The sequence below is a fragment of the Gopherus flavomarginatus genome, chromosome 18 (assembly GCF_025201925.1).
Source record: "Gopherus flavomarginatus isolate rGopFla2 chromosome 18, rGopFla2.mat.asm, whole genome shotgun sequence".
Lineage (NCBI taxonomy): Eukaryota > Metazoa > Chordata > Testudines > Testudinidae > Gopherus > Gopherus flavomarginatus.
Window position 1 is genome coordinate 2,095,464 of NC_066634.1, and position 18,464 is coordinate 2,113,927.

Sequence of the window (18,464 nt, forward strand, 5' to 3'; positions counted from 1 at the left end):
GGTCTGTGGAAAGCTATGAGCGGACAACCAACCTCTTCACCGCCTCCCAGAGCTGGGGGGAGAACCCAGGAGTCCTGGCTCCCAGCCCCCCCCTGCTCTAACCACCAGCCCCCACTCCCCTCCCAGAGCCGGGAGAGAACCCAGGAGTCCTGGCTCCCAGCCCCCCCCCCGCTCTAACCACTAGACACCACTCCCCTCCCAGAGCCAGGAGAGAACCCAAAGTCCTGGTTCCCAGCCCCCCCCACCAGCCCCCACTCCCCTCCCAGAGCCAGGAGAGAACCCAAAGTCCTGGTTCCCAGCCCCCCCACCAGCCCCCACTAGCCCCCTCCCAGAGCCGGGGAGAGAACCCAGGAGTCCTGGCTCCCAGGCCCCCTGCTCTAACCCACCAGCCCCCTCCCAGAGCCAGGAGAGAACCCAGGAGTCCTAGCTCCTAGCCCCCCCTGCTCTAACTACTAGACCCCACTCCCAGAGCTGGGGACAGAACCCCGGAGTCCTGGCTCCCAGCCCCTCTGCTCTAACCACTAGACCCCACTGCCCTCCCAGAGCCGGGGAAAGAACCCAGGAGCCCTGGAGTCCAGCGCCCCTTTCCCCCCTTTAATGAGTTTGTTCATTTTTTTCCTATCTGTAGCCTCCCTCTTTCCCTTTTAGATCTCACTTCACCTTCTCCTTTAAGAGCCCCTCCCTCCTGGGGATTAATAGTCCCTGATTATTAGAGTGTGTGCCTCCCCTTTAAGAGCGGCCTTGCCTCTGATTGGCCCACCCTGGGTAAGGGGCGGGGCGTGGAGGTTCAGCGAAATGGCGGCGGCGTTGAGGCGCGTGAAGGTAACCAGCAGGGCCAGCTACGGGAGCCGAGAGGGGACCAGCGGGGCTAAGGAGGGGCGGGGGAGACCATTCCATGTGGGGTAGGGGGAGGCACCGCAGAATGGGTGAGAGCAGTAGGCTGGTCCCCCGCACCACCTCGGCAGCCGAGACCACTGGGAGGCTGTGCCTGGGAGAGACCATTCTGCAGAAGGGGGGGAATTGGGATGGGAGGAACCATTTTACACTTCTTGTTCTCTACCAATAGTGGTGGCTGGAGGTCTTGTATCCTTGTGGGCGGCAGAGACCATTTTACAAAATTGGGATAGACGAGACCATCAAACGAGGGGTGGTAATTGGGCGAGACTATTATACACAATTGGGTGGGGGGGTCTGGCTGGGAGAGACTATTCTACGGGTAGGGGCTGGGCAGAGCGATGCTGCACTATGCTATGATACCCCTGAGAAGCGGGGCAGACCACTTGACGGGGGTGGGAATCGAAGGAAAGGACCATTCTGTGCACTAGGAGGAGGCCGGGCTGGGTGGGACCATTATGCAGCTCGCAGGAGGAGGCTGGGTAGGGCGAGACCATTATATTCCTGGGGGAGGTTAGAAAGCGACTATAACACAGGTTCTCAAACTGCGGGGTGGGACCCCCTCGGGGTCACAAGGTTATTACATGGGGGGTCGTGAGTTATCAGTCTGCACCCCAAGCCCCCTTTGCCTCCAGCATTGATAATGGTGTTAAATAGATACGTTTTTTAATGTGTAAGGGGTGGGTTGCTGTGTGGAGGGGGTCTGAGCCTTGCTGTAACACACCTAGTAGGAGGGGACCCCAGGTGAGACCATTAATACTGATGGGGGTTAGGGAGAGACCATTATGTGCAAGATTCCGGGGTCTTAGGAAGAGACCAGCGCACACTTTAGGAGGGGGTTGTGGGGGAGACCATTATACACAGGCAAGGAGGGAGGTGTGCACGTGAGATGGGGGGATCTGGGAAGAGACCATTATGGTCAGAGGAAGAAAGGGGTGTACGGACAGCCCATTATGCACATGAGATGGGGGGGTCTGGGAGAGTCCATTAAAGCTATGGGTGGTATTCAGGGTTGGGGTTTTTTTCGTTTGTATTCACTGCCCCCTCCCTCTGCTTTTGCCCCCAGGGGATGGTTGGCCTGGTCACTGGTGGGGCCTCCGGTCTGGGCCGCGCCACTGCTGAGCGCCTGGTGCAGCAGGGAGCCAGCGCGGTGATTGTGGACCTGCCAACGTCGGATGGGCCGAGCGTGGCCAAAGCGCTGGGGGAACAATGCGTCTTTGCTCCAGCTGATGTAGGGTCTGGACTCCTGGGTTCTATTCCTGACTCCGGAAGGGGAATTGGGACTGGTGTGTTGAGGGGGGGCTGGGAGCCAGGATGCCTGGGTTCTCTCTCCAACTCTGGGAGGGGAGTGGGGGCTGGCGCGGAGGTGACGTGGGTTAATCTCTCCTCCCTGCCCGGCGACTCAGGTGACGTCAGAGGTGGACATAAAGGGGGTCCTGGCCCTGGTGCGGGAGAAATTTGGGCGCTTGGATTTGGCTGTGAACTGCGCTGGAATCGCCGTGGCCGTCAAGACCTACAATGCCAAGAAGGACTTGCCCCACAGCCTGGAGGATTTCCAGAGGGTCCTCAACGTGAGTGGGGCTGGAAGGACCCCCTCCCTCTGTTCCCTTCCCTGATCCCCTTTGCCCTGCCAACGGCATGGTGGTGAGAGGGGACTGAGGAGGGATAATGGGCTGGATGAGCCAATGGCTCTGGTTTTTTGGGGGGTGGGATATGGGGCTGGGTGGGCCCATTGGTTTGATCTGATCTGTCTCCCCTGCCACCCCTCCCCAGGTCAATGTTGCCGGCACCTTTAACGTGATCCGACTGAGTGCTGGGGAGATGGGCAAGAATGACCCTGACTCTGATGGGCACAGAGGAGTGATTGTCAACACAGCCAGCGTGGCTGCTTTCGAGGGCCAGGTGAGCACTAGGAGGGCGCTGTACTACAAGGGGCTGGGTTGTGGGCACTCTCCCCTGGCAGGCAGGGCTGGGCAGCACTGTGCTGTGGGGGGGGGGGGACCTGCGCAGTGGGTGCTCTTCCCTGGCAGTCAGGGACAGGCAGTGGGGGACGCCGTGCTGCGGGGCGGGCGGCTGGGCAGGCAGGGCCAGGCGCTGGGGGACACCGTGCTGCGGGGCAGAAGGCTGGGCCAAGGATGCTCTCCCCGGCAGTCCTCTATCTCCCTGTGCCCCAGCTAATGCTCTGCTTGTTGTATAGGTGGGTCAAGCCGCGTACTCCGCCTCTAAAGGGGGCATCGTGGGCATGACCCTGCCCATCGCCAGGGATCTGGCCCCTATTGGGATCCGTGTCGTCACCATCGCCCCAGGTACCAACCCCAGCGTAGCTCCTGTTGTGGGGAGCCCAGGGCTGAGAGGGGAGGGGGTGCAGGCTGGGATTGAGAGGCACCAGCAGAGCTGGGGGGGCTGCGGGTGGGGATTGAGGCACACTGGCAGTGCTGGGGTAGGTAGTGTGGGTGGAGGATCAGGGTTGTGGGCTGGAATTGAGGGGCATTGGCAGGGCTGGGGGAGGGCTGCGGGCTGGGATTGAGGGCCACTGGCAGAGTGTGGGGGGAATAGCGGGGAGCCAGCCCCCCCTCACCGTCTCTCTCCCCCCAGGTCTGTTTGCCACCCCCCTGTTGGCAGGGCTCCCTGAGAAGGTGCAAACGTTCCTGGCTCGCCAGGTGCCCTTCCCCAGCCGCCTAGGGCTGCCTGGGGAATACGCCCACCTGGTCCAGTGCATCGTAGAGAACCCCATGCTGAACGGGGAGGTGATTCGCCTGGACGGCGCCATTCGCATGCAGCCCTGAGCCGCTGCCCCATGCTGGGGGGGCACTGATTCCCCTCCCCCGGCTGCCCCTGAAAGGGGGGGGTGATTACCCCCCTTCTGCGGTTCTGCCCTCTCTGGACTCTAATCATGGACTTCTGCAGTGATTCAGCCCCCACACAATGAGGACGTGGGGGGGGGGCGGAGTCTGAGCCGTTCTGACTCCTGCCCCTGGTCGGCGTCTGGACCTTAATAAACTATCGTCTCAAGGTGCTTTCGGGGGTGCTGGGGATTCTTTGTTAGCCCCAAGACCCCACACTCCTCCCAGAGCTGGGGAGAGAACCCAGGCGTCCTGGCTCCTAGCCACCTGCTGTAACCACTCACCCCTACTCGCCTCCTAGAGCTGGGGTGGGAACCTAGCATTCTTGACTGCTGCCCTCGGCCAGGTTGCGAGGGGCATGGGGGCGGGGAGGGAGCGGGGCCCTCTCCTGCCGTGGGGAGCTGCCCAGTGCTACCCTGCCCTACAGACCATGGGGGCAGCACACTGGAGGGCACGCCAGTTTATTTGGATGCTGTTGTGGCTGAAGGAACAGGGCTGAGTGTCAGATCCCCTCTGCAAGGTGGGGTAGGGGCGGCCTGGCCATAGGAGGGGAGAACCACAGGCGTCTCAGGGTGGGGAAAGGGCTGGGGATTGGGTGTGTCGGGGCAGGGGCTGGGGATTGGGGGTGTCTCTGTGGGGTTAGGGGGCTGGGAATGGGTGTGTCCCCATGGGGTAGGTTGGGCATGTCCTTGCAGGAGTTGGGGATTGTCCCTGCAGGGTGGGGCGCGGGGAGTGGGCGTGTCCCTGCAGGGTGGGGGTGGTGACTGGGGCAGGAGTTGGGGATTGTCCCTGCAGGGTGGGGGGCGGGGAGTGGGCATGTTCCTGTGGGGTAGGTTGGGCATGTCCTGGCAGGAGTTGGGGATTGTCCCTCCAGGGTGGGGGACGTGTCTGGGCAGGGGGCGGGGAGTGGGCGTGTCCCTGCAGGGTGGGGGTGGTGACTGGGGCAGGAGTTGGGGATTGTCCCTGCAGGGTGGGAGGCGGGGAGTGGGCATGTTCCTGTGGGGTAGGTTGGGCATGTCCTGGCAGGAGTTGGGGATTGTCCCTCCAGGGTGGGGGGTGTGTCTGGGCAGGGGGCGGTGACTAGGCATGTCCCTGCAGGGTGGTGATTGGGGCAGGAGGTGGGGATTGTCCCTGCAGGGTAGGGGGGCGGAGAGTGGGCGAGTCCCTTCAGGGTGGTGATTGGGGTAGGAGTTGGGGATAGTCCCTCCAGGGTGGGGGTGGTGACTGGGGCAGGAGTTGGGGATTGTCCCTGCAGGGAGGGGAGGCGGGGAGTGGGCGTGTCCCTGCAGGGTGGGGGTGGTGACTGGGGCAGGAGTTGGGGATTGTCCCGGCGGGGGGGGCGGGGAGTGGGCGTGTCCCTGCAGGGTGGGGGTGGTGACTGGGGCAGGAGGGGGGGATTGTCCCTGCAGGGTGGGGGGCGGGGAGTGGGCGTGTCCCTGCAGGGTGGGGGTGGCGACTGGGGCAGGAGTTGGGGACTGTCCCTGCAGGGTGGGGGGCGGGGAGTGGGCGTGTCCCTGCAGGGTGGGGGTGGTGACTGGGGCAGGAGTTGGGGATTGTCCCTGCAGGGTGGGGGGCGGGAGTGGGCGTGTCCCTGCAGGGTGGGGGTGGTGACTGGGGCAGGAGGGGGGGATTGTCCCTGCAGGGTGGGGGGGTGGCGACTGGGGCAGGAGTTGGGGACTGTCCCTGCAGGGGGGGGGCGGGGAGTGGGCGTGTCCGGGCAGGGCGGGGGTGGTGACTGGGGCAGGAGGGGGGGATTGTCCCTGCAGGGTGGGGGTGGCGACTGGGGCAGGAGTTGGGGATTGTCCCTGCAGGGTGGGGGTGGCGACTGGGGCAGGAGTTGGGGATTGTCCCTGCAGGGGGGGGGGGCGGGGAGTGGGCGTGTCCCTGCAGGGGGGGGTGGTGACTGGGGCAGGAGGGGGGGATTGTCCCTGCAGGGTGGGGGTGGCGACTGGGGCAGGAGTTGGGGATTGTCCCTGCGGGGGGGGCGGGGAGTGGGCGTGTCCCTGCAGGGTGGGGGGCGGGGAGTGGGGCAGGAGTTGGGGTTTGTCTCTGCAGGGTGGGGGGCAGGGAGTGGGCGTGTCCCTGCAGGGTGGGGGTGGTGACTGGGGCAGGAGGGGGGGATTGTCCCTGCAGGGTGGGGGGCGGGGAGTGGGGCAGGAGTTGGGGATTGTCCCTGCAGGGGGGGGGGCGGGGAGTGGGCGTGTCTGGGCAGGGCGGGGGTGGTGACTGGGGCAGGAGGGGGGGATTGTCCCTGCAGGGTGGGGGTGGCGACTGGGGCAGGAGTTGGGGATTGTCCCTGCAGGGTGGGAGGCGGGGAGTGGGCGTGTCCCTGCAGGGTGGGGGTGGCGACTGGGGCAGGAGTTGGGGATTGTCCCTGCAGGGGGGGGGCGGGGAGTGGGCGTGTCCGGGCTGGGCGGGGGTGGTGACTGGGGCAGGAGGGGGGGATTGTCCCTGCAGGGTGGGGGTGGCGACTGGGGCAGGAGTTGGGGATTGTCCCTGCAGGGGGGGGGCGGGGAGTGGGCGTGTCCCTGCAGGGTGGGGGTGGTGACTGGGGCAGGAGGGGGGGATTGTCCCTGCAGGGTGGGGGTGGCGACTGGGGCAGGAGTTGGGGATTGTCCCTGCAGGGTGGGGGGCGGGGAGTGGGCGTGTCCGGGCAGGGCGGGGGTGGTGACTGCGGCAGGAGGGGGGGATTGTCCCTGCAGGGTGGGGGTGGCGACTGGGGCAGGAGTTGGGGATTGTCCCTGCAGGGTGGGGGGCGGGGAGTGGGCGTGTCCGGGCAGGGCGGGGGTGGTGACTGGGGCAGGAGGGGGGGATTGTCCCTGCAGGGTGGGGGTGGTGACTGGGGCAGGAGTTGGGGACTGTCCCTGCAGGGGGGGGCAGGGAGTGGGCGTGTCCCTGCAGGGTGGGGGTGGCGACTGGGGCAGGAGTTGGGGATTGTCCCTGCGGGGGGGGCGGGGAGTGGGCGTGTCCGGGCAGGGCGGGGGTGGTGACTGGGGCAGGAGGGGGGGATTGTCCCTGCAGGGTGGGGGTGGCGACTGGGGCAGGAGTTGGGGATTGTCCCTGCGGGGGGGCGGGGAGTGGGCGTGTCCCTGCAGGGTGGGGGTGGCGACTGGGGCAGGAGTTGGGGACTGTCCCTGCAGGGTGGGGGGCGGGTAGTGGGCGTGTCCCTGCAGGGTGGGGGTGGCGACTGGGGCAGGAGTTGGGGACTGTCCCTGCAGGGAGGGGGTGGTGACTGGGGCAGGAGTTGGGGTTTGTCCCTGCAGGGTGGGGGGCGGGGAGTGGGCGTGTCCCTGCAGGGTGGGGGTGGCGACTGGGGCAGGAGTTGGGGACTGTCCCTGCAGGGTGGGGGGCGGGTAGTGGGCGTGTCCCTGCAGGGTGGGGGTGGTGACTGGGGCAGGAGTTGGGGATTGTCCCTGCAGGGGGGGGCAGGGAGTGGGCGTGTCCCTGCAGGGTGGGGGTGGCGACTGGGGCAGGAGTTGGGGACTGTCCCTGCAGGGTGGGGGGCGGGGAGTGGGCGTGTCCCTGCAGGGTGGGGGTGGTGACTGGGGCAGGAGTTGGGGATTGTCCCTGCAGGGTGGGGGGTGGGGAGTGGGCGTGTCCCTGCAGGGTGGGGGTGGCGACTGGGGCAGGAGTTGGGGATTGTCCCTGCAGGGGGGGGGCGGGGAGTGGGCGTGTCCCTGCAGGGTGGGGGGCGGGGAGTGGGGCAGGAGTTGGGGACTGTCCCTGCAGGGTGGGGGGCGGGGAGTGGGCGTGTCCCTGCAGGGTGGGGGTGGCGACTGGGGCAGGAGTTGGGGATTGTCCCTGCAGGGGGGGGGCGGGGAGTGGGCGTGTCCCTGCAGGGTGGGGGGTGGGGAGTGGGGCAGGAGTTGGGGATTGTCCCTGCAGGGTGGGGGGCGGGGAGTGGGCATGTCCCTGCAGGGCGGGGGTGGCGACTGGGGCAGGAGTTGGGGTTTGTCCCTGCGGGGGGGGGCAGGGAGTGGGCGTGTCCTGGCAGGGCAGGGCGGGGGGCGGTCCATGGGGGTTTCGAAGGCGGGGCCGGGCCTAGCGGCTGCTGGTGTTGAACTGCAGGTGGTACTGGGCGCTGGGCGGGTTGGTGTACACCTCCCTCTGCAGGTACTGCTGCCTGCAAGACAAAGGGCGGGGCTTAGCCCCCAGCCTGACTCCCCTGGCCCCGCCCCCATAAAGCACCAGCTCCGCCCCTCCAACTCCTGCCCCTGCCCAACCTCACCCCCTCCTTCCCAGCCCCACTCCCCATGGAGCCCCACCCCTTTCTGCACCCACACCGGCCCTGCTCATGGCTCCCCACCCCAGGGCCTGTCCCCACCGCACGGGGGGCACTCACTGTGCTCTCTGCTCCTTCGCCAGCTGCTGGTTGTAGGCATCCAGGCGTTTCCTCAGCTGCAGCCGGGCCCGGTGCTGCTCCTCCTCCAGCGCCATGGCCGCGTGGGCTGCCAGCTGCCGTTGCGCCTCCCACTCAGCCTCCCGCTGCTGCTCTGCCTCCCGCAGCCTCTGGGGGGGGGCAAAGAGAGGGGCAGGTGAAGGGAGGAGGGAATAGTGCCCTGCTGCCCCCCACGCTGCCCACATCCCCTGCTGCCAGAATCTCTCCCTTTCCTTCCTCTGGAGACCTGGTTCTCCTGCCGTTGCTCCTCCTGGGCCTTCCACACAGCCTCCACTTGCTTGGGGCTCATGCCCTTCCAGCGGTCGGTGAGGATACGGTGAGGCCCCAGCGGGCTCTCAGCCACGGCTGGATCCTCTGTCAGCAGCTGCCCCGTCAGGTGGTTGTGGATCTCGGCTTGGTTGTCCTCCTGTTCCCGCTGGCGCGCCAGCCGGTGCTGCTCTGCTGCCTCCGCTGCCTGCAGGGCGAGGGGAGACCTGGCACTAAGCCCCAGGCATGGGGCCTTGCCCTGACATCCCCCCTGGGCAAGGGAGCAGGTGAGACCTAATATCCCACAATCCCCTGGGGCGGAGGAGCCAGCCCTATTGTCCAACCCATGCCGAGGTCTGCCAGCTCCACAGCGCCCACCCCCGGTTCCCCATTGGTGGCTAGGGGGTTACCTGGGCCCGGTTGTAGTCGGCCGTGGCAAGGTCCTTGGCGTGGCGGCATTCCTCCTCCAGCTGGGCCAGCTGCTGTGCCCGCAGGTCCAGCTCCACCCGCTTCTTATCCTCCAGCGTGTCTGTCAGGACAGTGCACGGAGCCCCTGAGTGGTTTTCCTCTTGGAACCCAGGAGTCCTTCCCCCTGATCTAATGCACTCAACCCCACTCCCCTCCCAGAGAACCCAGGAGTCCTGGCTCCTAGCTCCCCCCACTCCCCTCCCAGAGAACCCAGGAGTCCTGGCTCCCAGCTTTCTCTGCACTAACCATGAGACCTCACTCCTCTCCCAGACTGGTGAAGAGAAGAAACCCAAGAGTCCTGGCTGCCTGCCCCCGCTCTAAATCACTAGACTCCAGAACCCTAGGGTCCTGGCTCCCAGCCTCCGCACTCCCCCTGCTCTAACCACTAGACCTGTGCCCATGCTCTCACCTGCATACTTAGTGTCGGCCATGGCCCGCTGCCGCTCAGCCCGCTGTTCCTCCAGGCTGCGGCACTGCTGCTCCTGCTGCAGCTGACGGCGGGTGGGCAGCGCCAGGTCCTCGCCAGCGAAGCGCTGCAGGCTGGCGGGACCGCAGCGGGGGTCGTAGTCGCTGACCCGGGCCGGCTGGTCCTGGCGCAGCCCCTCAGGGTTGTACAGGTCCCACTCCCGCCGGGTGGAGGGTGGCTGCTGCTGCTCCCGGAACTCCTGCACGGCCTGGTGGAGGCGCCGCACCCGCTGGCGTTCCTCCTCCTCCAGCATCTGCGCCACCTGGTCGCACAGGACTCGCTCGGCATCTGTGGGGAGAGAGGGTCAGTTCCCCTGATCCCCCACCAGCCAGAACTCCTGCCCAGCTGCCCACAGTGCCCCTTTCTGGAGAGGCCAGGAGCTCCTCCCAGCAGCCAGTGCTCCTGTCTCACCCCCCATAGCACCCCCTGCTGGAGAGACCAGGGCTGGAATAGCTGGGATCTCCCCCCACAGCCAGCCCTCATCTTGGTCAGAGGTAGAGGACCCCCATTGTCCTGCCATCTCACTGGCTTGGCCCCCCCATTGCTTTCTGATGCTGGGGTTCAGGGCACCTCCCCCGGAGATCAAAGGGGTGGGCAAGGCAGGGCTGGCCAGAGCTCTTACCATAGGTCCCATCCCGGCGTTTCTCCATTTCCTCTCTCAGCTTCTGCTCCTCCACTTGACTCCTCAGGGCTTCCACATCCACCTGGCGGGGTGGAGGGGAGGAAAGAAAGGCAGGTGAGAGCTACCGAGGAGGCAAAAATCTTCCTAGAGTTGGGGAAAGAGACCAGGAGTCCTGACTCCCCCCTAATCAAAAGACCCCCCTCCCCTCCCCTCCCCTCCCAGAGCCAGGGAGAGAACCCAGGAGTCCTGGGTCCCAGTCCCTGCTCTAACCACCAGCCCCTACTCCCCTCCTAGCACCAGGGACAGCACCCAGGCCTGCAATCAAACCATTCACTCCTGTCTGGTGTCCACTAGGTGGCCTCTGACTAAAATTAGGAGCTGGGTCTCAGCTTGTTCCACAAGAGATGGTGCCCAGCTTTGTCAAGGCTCCCTGACACCTGGACGGGTGAGGCCAAGCACTGAGCAGGTGCAGGGCACCAAATGCCCGTTGGAGGGTGGCACACATGGGAGCCCTCCCCGCCGGTCAGCCGTTGCTCTTGCTCCAGGCTCCTGATCTGGCCCCTCTCCCAGCATTGCAGCCCCTGGAGGACACAGTGGGTCCCCGCAGGGCTCACCCCCATGGTGCGGTGGCGTGCATTGAAGATGCGACTCAGTCGCTGCTTCTCTCGCTCCCTCCGCGCCTCGAGGGCAGCCGCCTCCTTGTTCTCCAGCGGTAGGTCCACTTTGTGCATCTTGGCGCCTACGTGGAAGGAAGGAAAGTTAGAAGCCAGGAGTCCTGGCTCCTAGCCCCAACCAACCAACCCACCCACCCACCCACCCACCAGCCCCCACTCCTCTCCCAGAGCTGGGGAGAGAACCCAGGAGTCCGGGCTCGCAGTGGATGGGAGCAGGGCATTGTTTCCTGTGGAGCTGTGAAGGATCTTGGGGGAACCTCTCTGCTCTGGCAGGAAGGAGGTTAAATCTGGGGTCCCCAAAGCTGAGGGTTGGACATGCGGAATCTGCCCCCTGATCTTTAGCCTCTGCCTCCACCTCTGACTTTGACCTGTCCTGTGTGCAAGTTACCCTCTGACCCCCACACCTGCCCCATTAACCTTTGACCCTCCTCTCCCATTTATATCTGACACCCTCGCTGTACCCTTTAACCCCTGTCCTCTTACCCCTGACCCCCTCACTCTACCCTTTGACCTCTGACCCCTCTCCCATTAATATCCCATGTGCTGTAACCTTTAACCCTTGACCCCCTTGCACTGACCTTTCACCCCAATCTCTTACCCCTGGGGCCCTCCCTTGACCCCCCTCACCCTGACCTTTGACCCCTCTTCCATTAATATCTGACCCCCTCCCTGTATCATTCAACCCTCTGACCCTCTTGCACTGACCTTTGACCCCTGACCTCGGACCCCTCACTCTGCCCTTTGACCTCGGTCCCTGGTCCCTGACTGCCGCGCCCCCACTTACCTGAGCCCCCCCCCCGCCTCTCTCTCTCTGTTTAGAGCCTGGTCTCTCTGGTAACGGGACCGCCCATTCCCTTTTCCCCGCCTCCACTTGGTGCAGTCCAACCGTTCCTTTACGCAAATGAAGGCGTCGGGCCTATCAGTGGGAGAGAGCGCAGAGGGCGGTCCCGATATGCAAATCACGCTCTGAGGCGCGGCCCTATCAGCACGATGAAAACGCAGTGGGCGTGTCCCTATATGCAAATCACGCAAGCAGGCGGGGCGCTGAGCGGCGGGGAGGGGGCGGGTCCCGCTATGCAAATCTCGTTCCGAATCGCGGCCCCTTTCCCCGGAGGGCTGGGTCTGTCTCGCGGGAAGTGTGGCGCCTCTCGCGAGGTTTCCTCCGTTGGCGGCTGCGGGAGGGGGGGTGGCTCTGGCCGAGCCGGGAGCTGCGATTCCCGCCCGAGCGTTCGCAGGCCCCGTGTCCGCCGCGGGTTTCCGTAGCCCGCCCTCCCCAGGGCTCCCGGCAGCCCCCCAGCCATGGGGTTCCTGAAGCTGATCGAGATCGAGAACTTCAAGTCTTACAAGGGGCGGCAAATCATCGGGCCCTTCCGGAGGTTCACGGCCATCATCGGGCCCAACGGCTCCGGTAAGGGACAGTCCCCCCCGCTCCCGGACGTGGTACGCTCCGCGGCTCCCCCGCCCCGCCGGGGTGGTACGGCCCACGGAAGGTGGTATGGCCGGCAGACCGCCCCCCCATGGAAGCCTCCTCCCCACGGGGGGTGGTATGGCCCGTGGAACCCCCCTCCTCATGGGAGATGGTACGGCCCGTGGAACCCCCTCCACACGGGGTGTGTGTGGTACAGTCCACGGAACCCCCTCTTTATGGAGGTGGCACAGCCTGCGGGACCCCTCCTGCCCTCGGGGGCGGGGGCAGCTTCGGTCCCTGGAACTCTTCCCTCCCGCCCCCCGCATGGGAGGGGTGGAGGTGGGATGGTGCAGTCCATGGACCCCGTGTCCCTACGGTGGAGGGGGAATAGTACAGTCCATGGGACTCCCCAGTGAGGAATGGTACAGTCCAGGGAGACCCCCCCCCTTCCAGGGCTAGAGGCAGGATGGGGCTGTCCATGGAGGGAGGGGATAGTGCGTTCCTCCCAGTGAGGAATGGTACAGTCCATTGACCCCCCCACACACACAGGGGGTCCATTGACCAACACCCCCCTTGGGACGGATAGCGACTCCAGAGGACAAATCCTCCCTGAAAGGCACGTGGTACAGTCCAGCCCCCCCCCCACCCCCATGGTGCTGATCTTCCCTCCCCCCACCCCCAGCCCCACCCCCATGGCGCTGATCTTCCCTCCCCCCCACCCAGCCCCATGGCGCTGACCCCACCCAGCCCCATGGTGCTGATCTTCCCTCCCCCCCACCCAGCCCCATGGCACTGACCCCACCCAGCCCCATGGCGCTGATCTTCCCTCCCCCAGCCCCAGCCCCATGGCACTGATCCCCACCCAGCCCCATGGCACTGATCCCCCCCTTCTCCCAGGCAAGTCGAACCTCATGGACGCCATCAGCTTCGTGCTGGGCGAGAAGACGAGCAACCTGCGGGTGAAGACGCTGCGGGACCTGATCCACGGGGCGCCCGTGGGCAAGCCGGCTGCCAACCGGGCCTTCGTCAGCATGGTGTACTCCGAGGATGGGGCCGAGGACCGCACCTTCGCCCGCGTCATTGTGGGTGAGTGCCGGGGGCGGGCTGGGCCGCGGGGGGCTGGCCCCTGGCGCTGCCGGGACTGACTCCGCCATCCTTTGCAGGGGGCTCGTCGGAATACAAGATCAATAACAAAGTGGTGCAGCTCAGCGAATACAGCGAGGAGCTGGAGAAACTGGGGATCCTCATCAAAGCCAGGAACTTCCTCGTCTTCCAGGTGAGAGTGGGGCATGCCTGACTTGTGGGTCCATACGGGCAGCGGAGAGGAGGATAGAGACGGGGCTGGCTGGCTCTGTGGGCCTGACCCAGCCCTTACCCGCTCTCTGCAGGGGGCGGTGGAGTCGATCGCCATGAAGAACCCCAAGGAACGCACAGCGCTGTTCGAGGAGATCAGCCGCTCGGGGGAGCTGGCCCAGGAGTACGACAAGCGCAAGAAGGAGATGGTGAAGGCCGAGGAGGACACACAGTTCAACTACCACCGCAAGAAGAACATCGCGGCTGAGCGCAAGGAGGCCAAGCAGGAGAAGGAGGAGGTGGGGGCAGAGTGGCCCAGGGGGCGGGGAAGAAAGAGGTGGGGTGACATCTGTGGAGGTATGGGAAGCAGGAGGAGATAGTCTCTCTGGGCAGTCAGTGGGAGTAGGGGCGATGGGGTGGTGTGTCTACGGGTTGTGAGGTGTTTTCAGGGGTGGCTGGGCTTTAGGACGGGGGGCGTCTAGGAGGTGTTGGATGGGGGTCGGGGTTCTAGTGGATGGGCGCTTGGGAGCTGGATGGGACTGGGGGGCAGGTGGGAGTGGGGATTGTGAGGGGGTTCTAATAAGCGGGGTATCAGGATGGGATTTGGAGGGCAGGGGGGAGTAGGGGGCTGGGCTCTAGTGGGTAATGGGCCGGTGGGGCAGGCAGATGAGGCTGGGCCCACAGGAAGAAGGTGGGGCTGGGGTTGGGGGAAAGGAAGGGAGAGGTAGGGAGGGGATCTAGAGGGGCAGGAGGGGGAGGTGGGATCTTTAGGTGGAGGTTGGGGCTGGAGGGGGATCCCTCAGTGGGACGGAGAAGGAGGGATGTCTTGGGAGGAAGGGTGGAGACAGGATTTCGAGGGGCAGGAACGGGTGGGGCAGGATCTCTAATGGATGGGGCAGTGGGGCAGGATATCAGGGTTGGGGTGGAGTGGGATCCCTTGACTGGTCTGGGTCAGAGGTATCCGGTGTGAGTAGGAGGGAGTGGTTGGGGGGCAGGAGGAGGAGGAAGTGGGGCGAGGTTTCCGAGGGCCAGGGCAGAAGAGGGGGAGGTGGTGGGGTGGGAATCTCCCCCGACCCGGTGTTTACTCCACACACACCTCGGGCAGGCGGACCGGTACCAGCGCCTGAAGGATGAGGTGGTGCGGGCCCAGGTCCAGCTGCAACTCTTCAAGCTGTACCACAACGAGGCTGAGATCGAGAAGCTCAACAAGGAGCTGGGCTCCAAGAACAAGGAGATCGACAAGGACAAGAAGCGCATGGACAAGGTGGAGGATGAGCTCAAGGACAAGAAGAAGGAACTGGGCAAGATGATGAGGGAGCAGCAGCAGATCGAGAAGGAGATCAAGTGAGGGCAGCATGCGGTAAAACTTGGGTGCTAGAAAGGGAGGGGACCATGCTCCAGAGTGGGGCTGGGAGATACTGGAGCCAGAGGGTGTTGTTATGACCTAGAACTGGAGAATGAACACATTCTGGGCTAGCGCTCTGCAGAACAGGACTAAAGTGTCTAGATCAGGTCACTGTGCAGTCTAGAACAGGAGAAGGGCTCTAGATCTTGTGAGCTCTAGAATGGCCCTTCCCCTTCTAGGTCTAAGGGAAGGACTGCACATTAGGATGGGAAGGGGGACACGGCAGCTGGGTCTTGTTCTAGAGTACATGTGGGTATGCACTGCACTCTAGAACCTGGGGTTGCACTAGAACAGACAGAGGCTTTGTTCTAGAATGGGACATGACACTCCAGGCAGGGTCTTGCTCTAGAATGAGAGCGAGATGGCAGAACAGGAGTAGGTATGGGCTGTACTCTAGAACCATCGTGGTGCACTAGAACAGGGGTGGGGATAGGGCTGCTGTGGGCTAGAAAGGGAAGGATGAAGTCTAGTAAGGAGCCCAATCTAGCATGATGGGATACTGATACAAATTTGGGCTTCTTGGGTGCAGTCTAGAGGGAATTGGGTCTAGAGCTGAGAGTGACTGCATAGACTTTAAGAAAGATGGCATGGAAGGGTGATCTAGAACTGAGTTAGGGCTTGAACCAAAGTGCGGGGCAGGAGTATGGTTTGAGTAAGGTTGGCTGAAGCCAACAGGTTAGCATTACATTCTAGAATGGAGTTGGGTTTAGAATGTGGCTTGGGCTGGAATAAGGTGATGAAAATTAGTAGAATGGTGATTCTGATCTCAATAGTGTGGTCTGGAACATTGCATTGCCTAGAACAAGGGGTGGTTGGTGGAGGAGGATGGATCAGGCTAGTTCAACATTAGTACAGTCTAGAATGGGTGTGGTATATGGAGGTTTCTCTGGAATGTGTCTGGTGGTGGAACAGTGTGGAATGGGGCTTGTTCTAGAATGAGGGTGGTCATGGTCCTCTCCAGAATCATGGCTGATCTAGAATAGGAGGTGATGGTGCAGGAATGTGGGTGAACTATAAAATGGGTGACCTGAAACAGTATGGGCATATGCCCTAGAACAAGGTAATGTATAATGGGGTAGGTGTCTAGATTGGGGGGGTCTGCATCAGTTTGGAGGTACACTCTAAAATCTGGCTGATGACATTGTCTGCGTTTCATGACCTGGAATGCCATTCTGGTAACCTCTCGTAAAGTGGGGTGTAGAATAGACCAGGTGATGCTGTCTAGGTTGGGTGGCTTAAAACAGGATGGATACAGACTCCAGAAACATTGAACTAGAGCGTATCAGGTGATCCTGGCTGCGTAGGATGGTCTAGATTGGGTGTCCTAGAACATTATGATCTAGAAACGTGATTTAGCACAATCAAGCTGACACTGTCTAGGTTGGAGCGTCTAGAATGGCATAGACATGCACTTTAGAAATGCTGTAGTCTAGAATGGAGCAGGTGGGCTGTTCAAGTTGGAGGTCCTAGGATCCTACAGGCACAGCCTAGAGCGGGGTGGGGATCTGGAACCCATGGTGTCCCCCCCTTCCCCAGGGAGAAGGACTCCGAGTTGAACCAGAAGCGGCCACAGTACATCAAGGCCAAGGAGAACACCTCTCACAAAATCAAGAAGCTGGAGGCGGCCAAGAAGTCGCTGCAGAACGCCCAGAAGCAGTACAAGAAGCGCAAAGGCGACATGGACGAGCTGGAAAAGGAGATGCTGTCGGTGGAGAAGGCTCGGCAGGAGTTTGAGGAGCGCATGGAGGAGGAGAGCCAGAGCCAGGGGCGAGACCTCACCCTGGAAGAGAACCAGGTATGCGGGGGGGGGGGGAGAAGAGGGGCGGCGCTGGGCTTCAGGGAATGGGGAGGGGGGCTGGGCTGCCAGAGTTGCCTATGGATGATGTCCTGAACTATTGTATTTATTAAGATCCTTTTATCTGAGGCGTCAGAGTTTGACCCCGGCATCCAGGTCAAATCTGACTGTGGGGATCCTATTTGGCCTCCCCTAAATTAGCCCCCCCCCCCCCCCCCCCCGCAGTTTCAGTTACAGACAGGATTTTCTTTCGCTTCCTGTCCTAAACAGGTGTGTGGCATTGCTACCCCTCAGTTCTCCCACCCCAGAGGTGGCTGCACTCAGTGACAGGCGAGTCCTCCCTGTGTGGTGTTATATGCGGCTGTTCTCCAGCTCTCCACCCCAGGGCAAGCCTCCCTGTGCGATGTCGCTGAGCAGCTGGGATTTGATGCTGTTGCTGTCCTGTTCTCTTCCCCCCTGGCAGGTGAAGAAATATCACCGGCTGAAGGAAGAAGCCAGTAAAAGAGCTGCCACGCTAGCCCAGGAGCTGGAGAAATTTAACCGGGACCAGAAAGCAGATCAGGACCGGCTGGACCTGGAGGAGAGGAAGAAAGTGGAGACTGAGGTGACACAGGACCTAGGATCCTTCCCCAATTTCCTCTCCCCGCACCCCACACTGCTGGGAGCTCCCCGTGCTGCTCGCCTGTGACGAAGTGGGAATGTTCCTAATGTTTTCTGTGACTAGTGTGGGTGCCTCAGTTTCCCGTATGCTGTTCTTGAGTATCTAGGGGGTGCGATTGGTGCAGAGCCCGAGAGGGCAGATGTGATGCTGTCGGCACAGAAAATGGCTGACACCCAGTCTCCTGGGCCCCTCCCCTGCAAGGTGCCAGCTGACGGTGTCGAAGAACAGAGATCAGGTGCCTCCTGGCCCGCGAAGGAGACAGAGGCCAGAGAGGAGGGGCTGGGGACTCAGTTTGGAGCTGGCTGGGAAAATGGAGGGGAGCCCAGATGGGGCTCTGGCCTCCCTGGGGCCCCCCCAAGATGGACCTGAGCGGGGGAGTCCTGTTGTCTGGACCTGCAAGACCTGTCTTGGATTGTTCCTGTCGTCTAAATAATCCTTCTGTGTTACTGGGTGGCTGAGAGTCACGGGGACTTGCAGGGAGCCAGGGGTGCCAGGCCTTGTCTCCCCCAAAACTCCTCTCGCCAATTTCTGATCCTGCCCTTGGTGCGGCCGTCCTGAGCCCAGCGGCTAACGAGCTCCCTCCAATGTCTAAGCCCCGGCTCGGGCGCAGGCCCTGCTACCCACCCTTCCCCTGTCTCCGTTTGTCCTCTCTCCTCACGCTGCGTCTCCTCCCCAGGCCAAGATCAAGCAGAAGCTGCGGGAGATCGAGGAGAACCAGAAGCGGATTGAGAAACTGGAGGAATACATCGCTACCAGCAAGTACGCCCTGCCCTGCCTTGCCGGCACCAGGGGGCGCTGGGCTCCAGGGGCTCAGGCGGGGGGCTCCCCTGGCAGTTGGTGCTGCAGGGTGGAGGGGCTGGGCAGAGGGTGCAGGGGGTGCTCTCCCCGCAGTGGGTACCAGGGGGCTGGGCAGGGGGCGCTTTCCCTGGGAAGTGGGTACCGGGTGGAGCAGGGGGCTGGCCAGGGGTGCTCTCCCTGGGCAGTGGGTACCGGGTGGAGCAGGGGGCTGGCCAGGGGTGCTCTCCCTGGGCAGTGGGTACCGGGGGGAGCAGGGGGCTGGCCAGGGGTGCTCTCCCTGGGCAGCGGGTACTGGGGAGAACGTGGGGCTTGGCAGGGGGTAGTGAAGGGGAGCAGGGGTGCTCTCCCCGGGCAGTGGGTACCGGGGGGAGCGGGGAGTTTGGCAGGGGGAGCAGGGGGCTGGCCAGGAGGTGCTGTCCCCGGGCAATGGGTACTAGGGGGAGCGGGGCTGGCCAGGGATGCTATCCCCGGGCAGTGGTTACCGGGGGGCTG

The 18,464-nt window shown here is 63.5% G+C and overlaps 3 protein-coding genes across 7 annotated transcripts in view; 2 read left to right on the forward strand and 1 right to left on the reverse strand.

Annotated features, from left to right (window-relative positions):
- The first annotated feature begins 354 nt into the window (after nucleotides 1–354).
- On the forward strand, nucleotides 355–3,910 carry HSD17B10 (hydroxysteroid 17-beta dehydrogenase 10). 2 transcript variants are annotated; one of them, XM_050927380.1, is made up of 6 exons: nucleotides 355–822; nucleotides 1,961–2,125; nucleotides 2,301–2,465; nucleotides 2,668–2,796; nucleotides 3,092–3,200; nucleotides 3,490–3,910. In XM_050927380.1, the coding sequence occupies exons 1-6, from the start codon at nucleotides 796–798 to the stop codon at nucleotides 3,678–3,680; spliced, it is 786 nt and encodes a 261-aa protein (XP_050783337.1). In that variant the 5' UTR covers nucleotides 355–795; the 3' UTR covers nucleotides 3,681–3,910. The 2 variants fall into 2 exon arrangements, with proteins under 2 accessions (XP_050783337.1, XP_050783338.1); XM_050927381.1 differs by lacking the exon at nucleotides 355–822 and adding an exon at nucleotides 1,583–1,638.
- Nucleotides 3,911–7,711: 3,801 nt separating this feature from the next.
- RIBC1 (RIB43A domain with coiled-coils 1) lies at nucleotides 7,712–11,383 on the reverse strand. 2 transcript variants are annotated; one of them, XM_050927342.1, is made up of 8 exons: nucleotides 11,318–11,383; nucleotides 10,553–10,677; nucleotides 9,939–10,020; nucleotides 9,260–9,604; nucleotides 8,793–8,911; nucleotides 8,363–8,590; nucleotides 8,080–8,246; nucleotides 7,712–7,860 (listed from the first exon to the last, which is right to left on the reverse strand). In XM_050927342.1, exons 2-8 carry the CDS (start codon nucleotides 10,667–10,669, stop codon nucleotides 7,779–7,781), a joined length of 1,140 nt encoding a protein of 379 aa, XP_050783299.1. In that variant the 5' UTR covers nucleotides 10,670–10,677; nucleotides 11,318–11,383; the 3' UTR covers nucleotides 7,712–7,778. The 2 variants fall into 2 exon arrangements, with proteins under 2 accessions (XP_050783299.1, XP_050783298.1); XM_050927341.1 differs by lacking the exon at nucleotides 11,318–11,383 and adding an exon at nucleotides 10,870–10,974.
- Nucleotides 11,384–11,788: 405 nt separating this feature from the next.
- Nucleotides 11,789–18,464, forward strand: part of SMC1A (structural maintenance of chromosomes 1A) — a 78,972-nt gene continuing 72,296 nt past the window's right edge. For 2 of the 3 annotated variants that reach the window (XM_050927194.1, XM_050927193.1), the window contains exons 1-8: nucleotides 11,789–12,020; nucleotides 12,918–13,106; nucleotides 13,184–13,296; nucleotides 13,409–13,612; nucleotides 14,419–14,657; nucleotides 16,255–16,513; nucleotides 16,977–17,117; nucleotides 17,851–17,933. In XM_050927194.1, the coding sequence (XP_050783151.1) occupies nucleotides 11,912–12,020; nucleotides 12,918–13,106; nucleotides 13,184–13,296; nucleotides 13,409–13,612; nucleotides 14,419–14,657; nucleotides 16,255–16,513; nucleotides 16,977–17,117; nucleotides 17,851–17,933 (1,337 nt within the window). In that variant the 5' untranslated portion in view covers nucleotides 11,789–11,911. The remainder of the gene's footprint in view (nucleotides 12,021–12,917; nucleotides 13,107–13,183; nucleotides 13,297–13,408; nucleotides 13,613–14,418; nucleotides 14,658–16,254; nucleotides 16,514–16,976; nucleotides 17,118–17,850; nucleotides 17,934–18,464) is intronic. The other variant, XM_050927192.1, reaches the window with a different exon arrangement.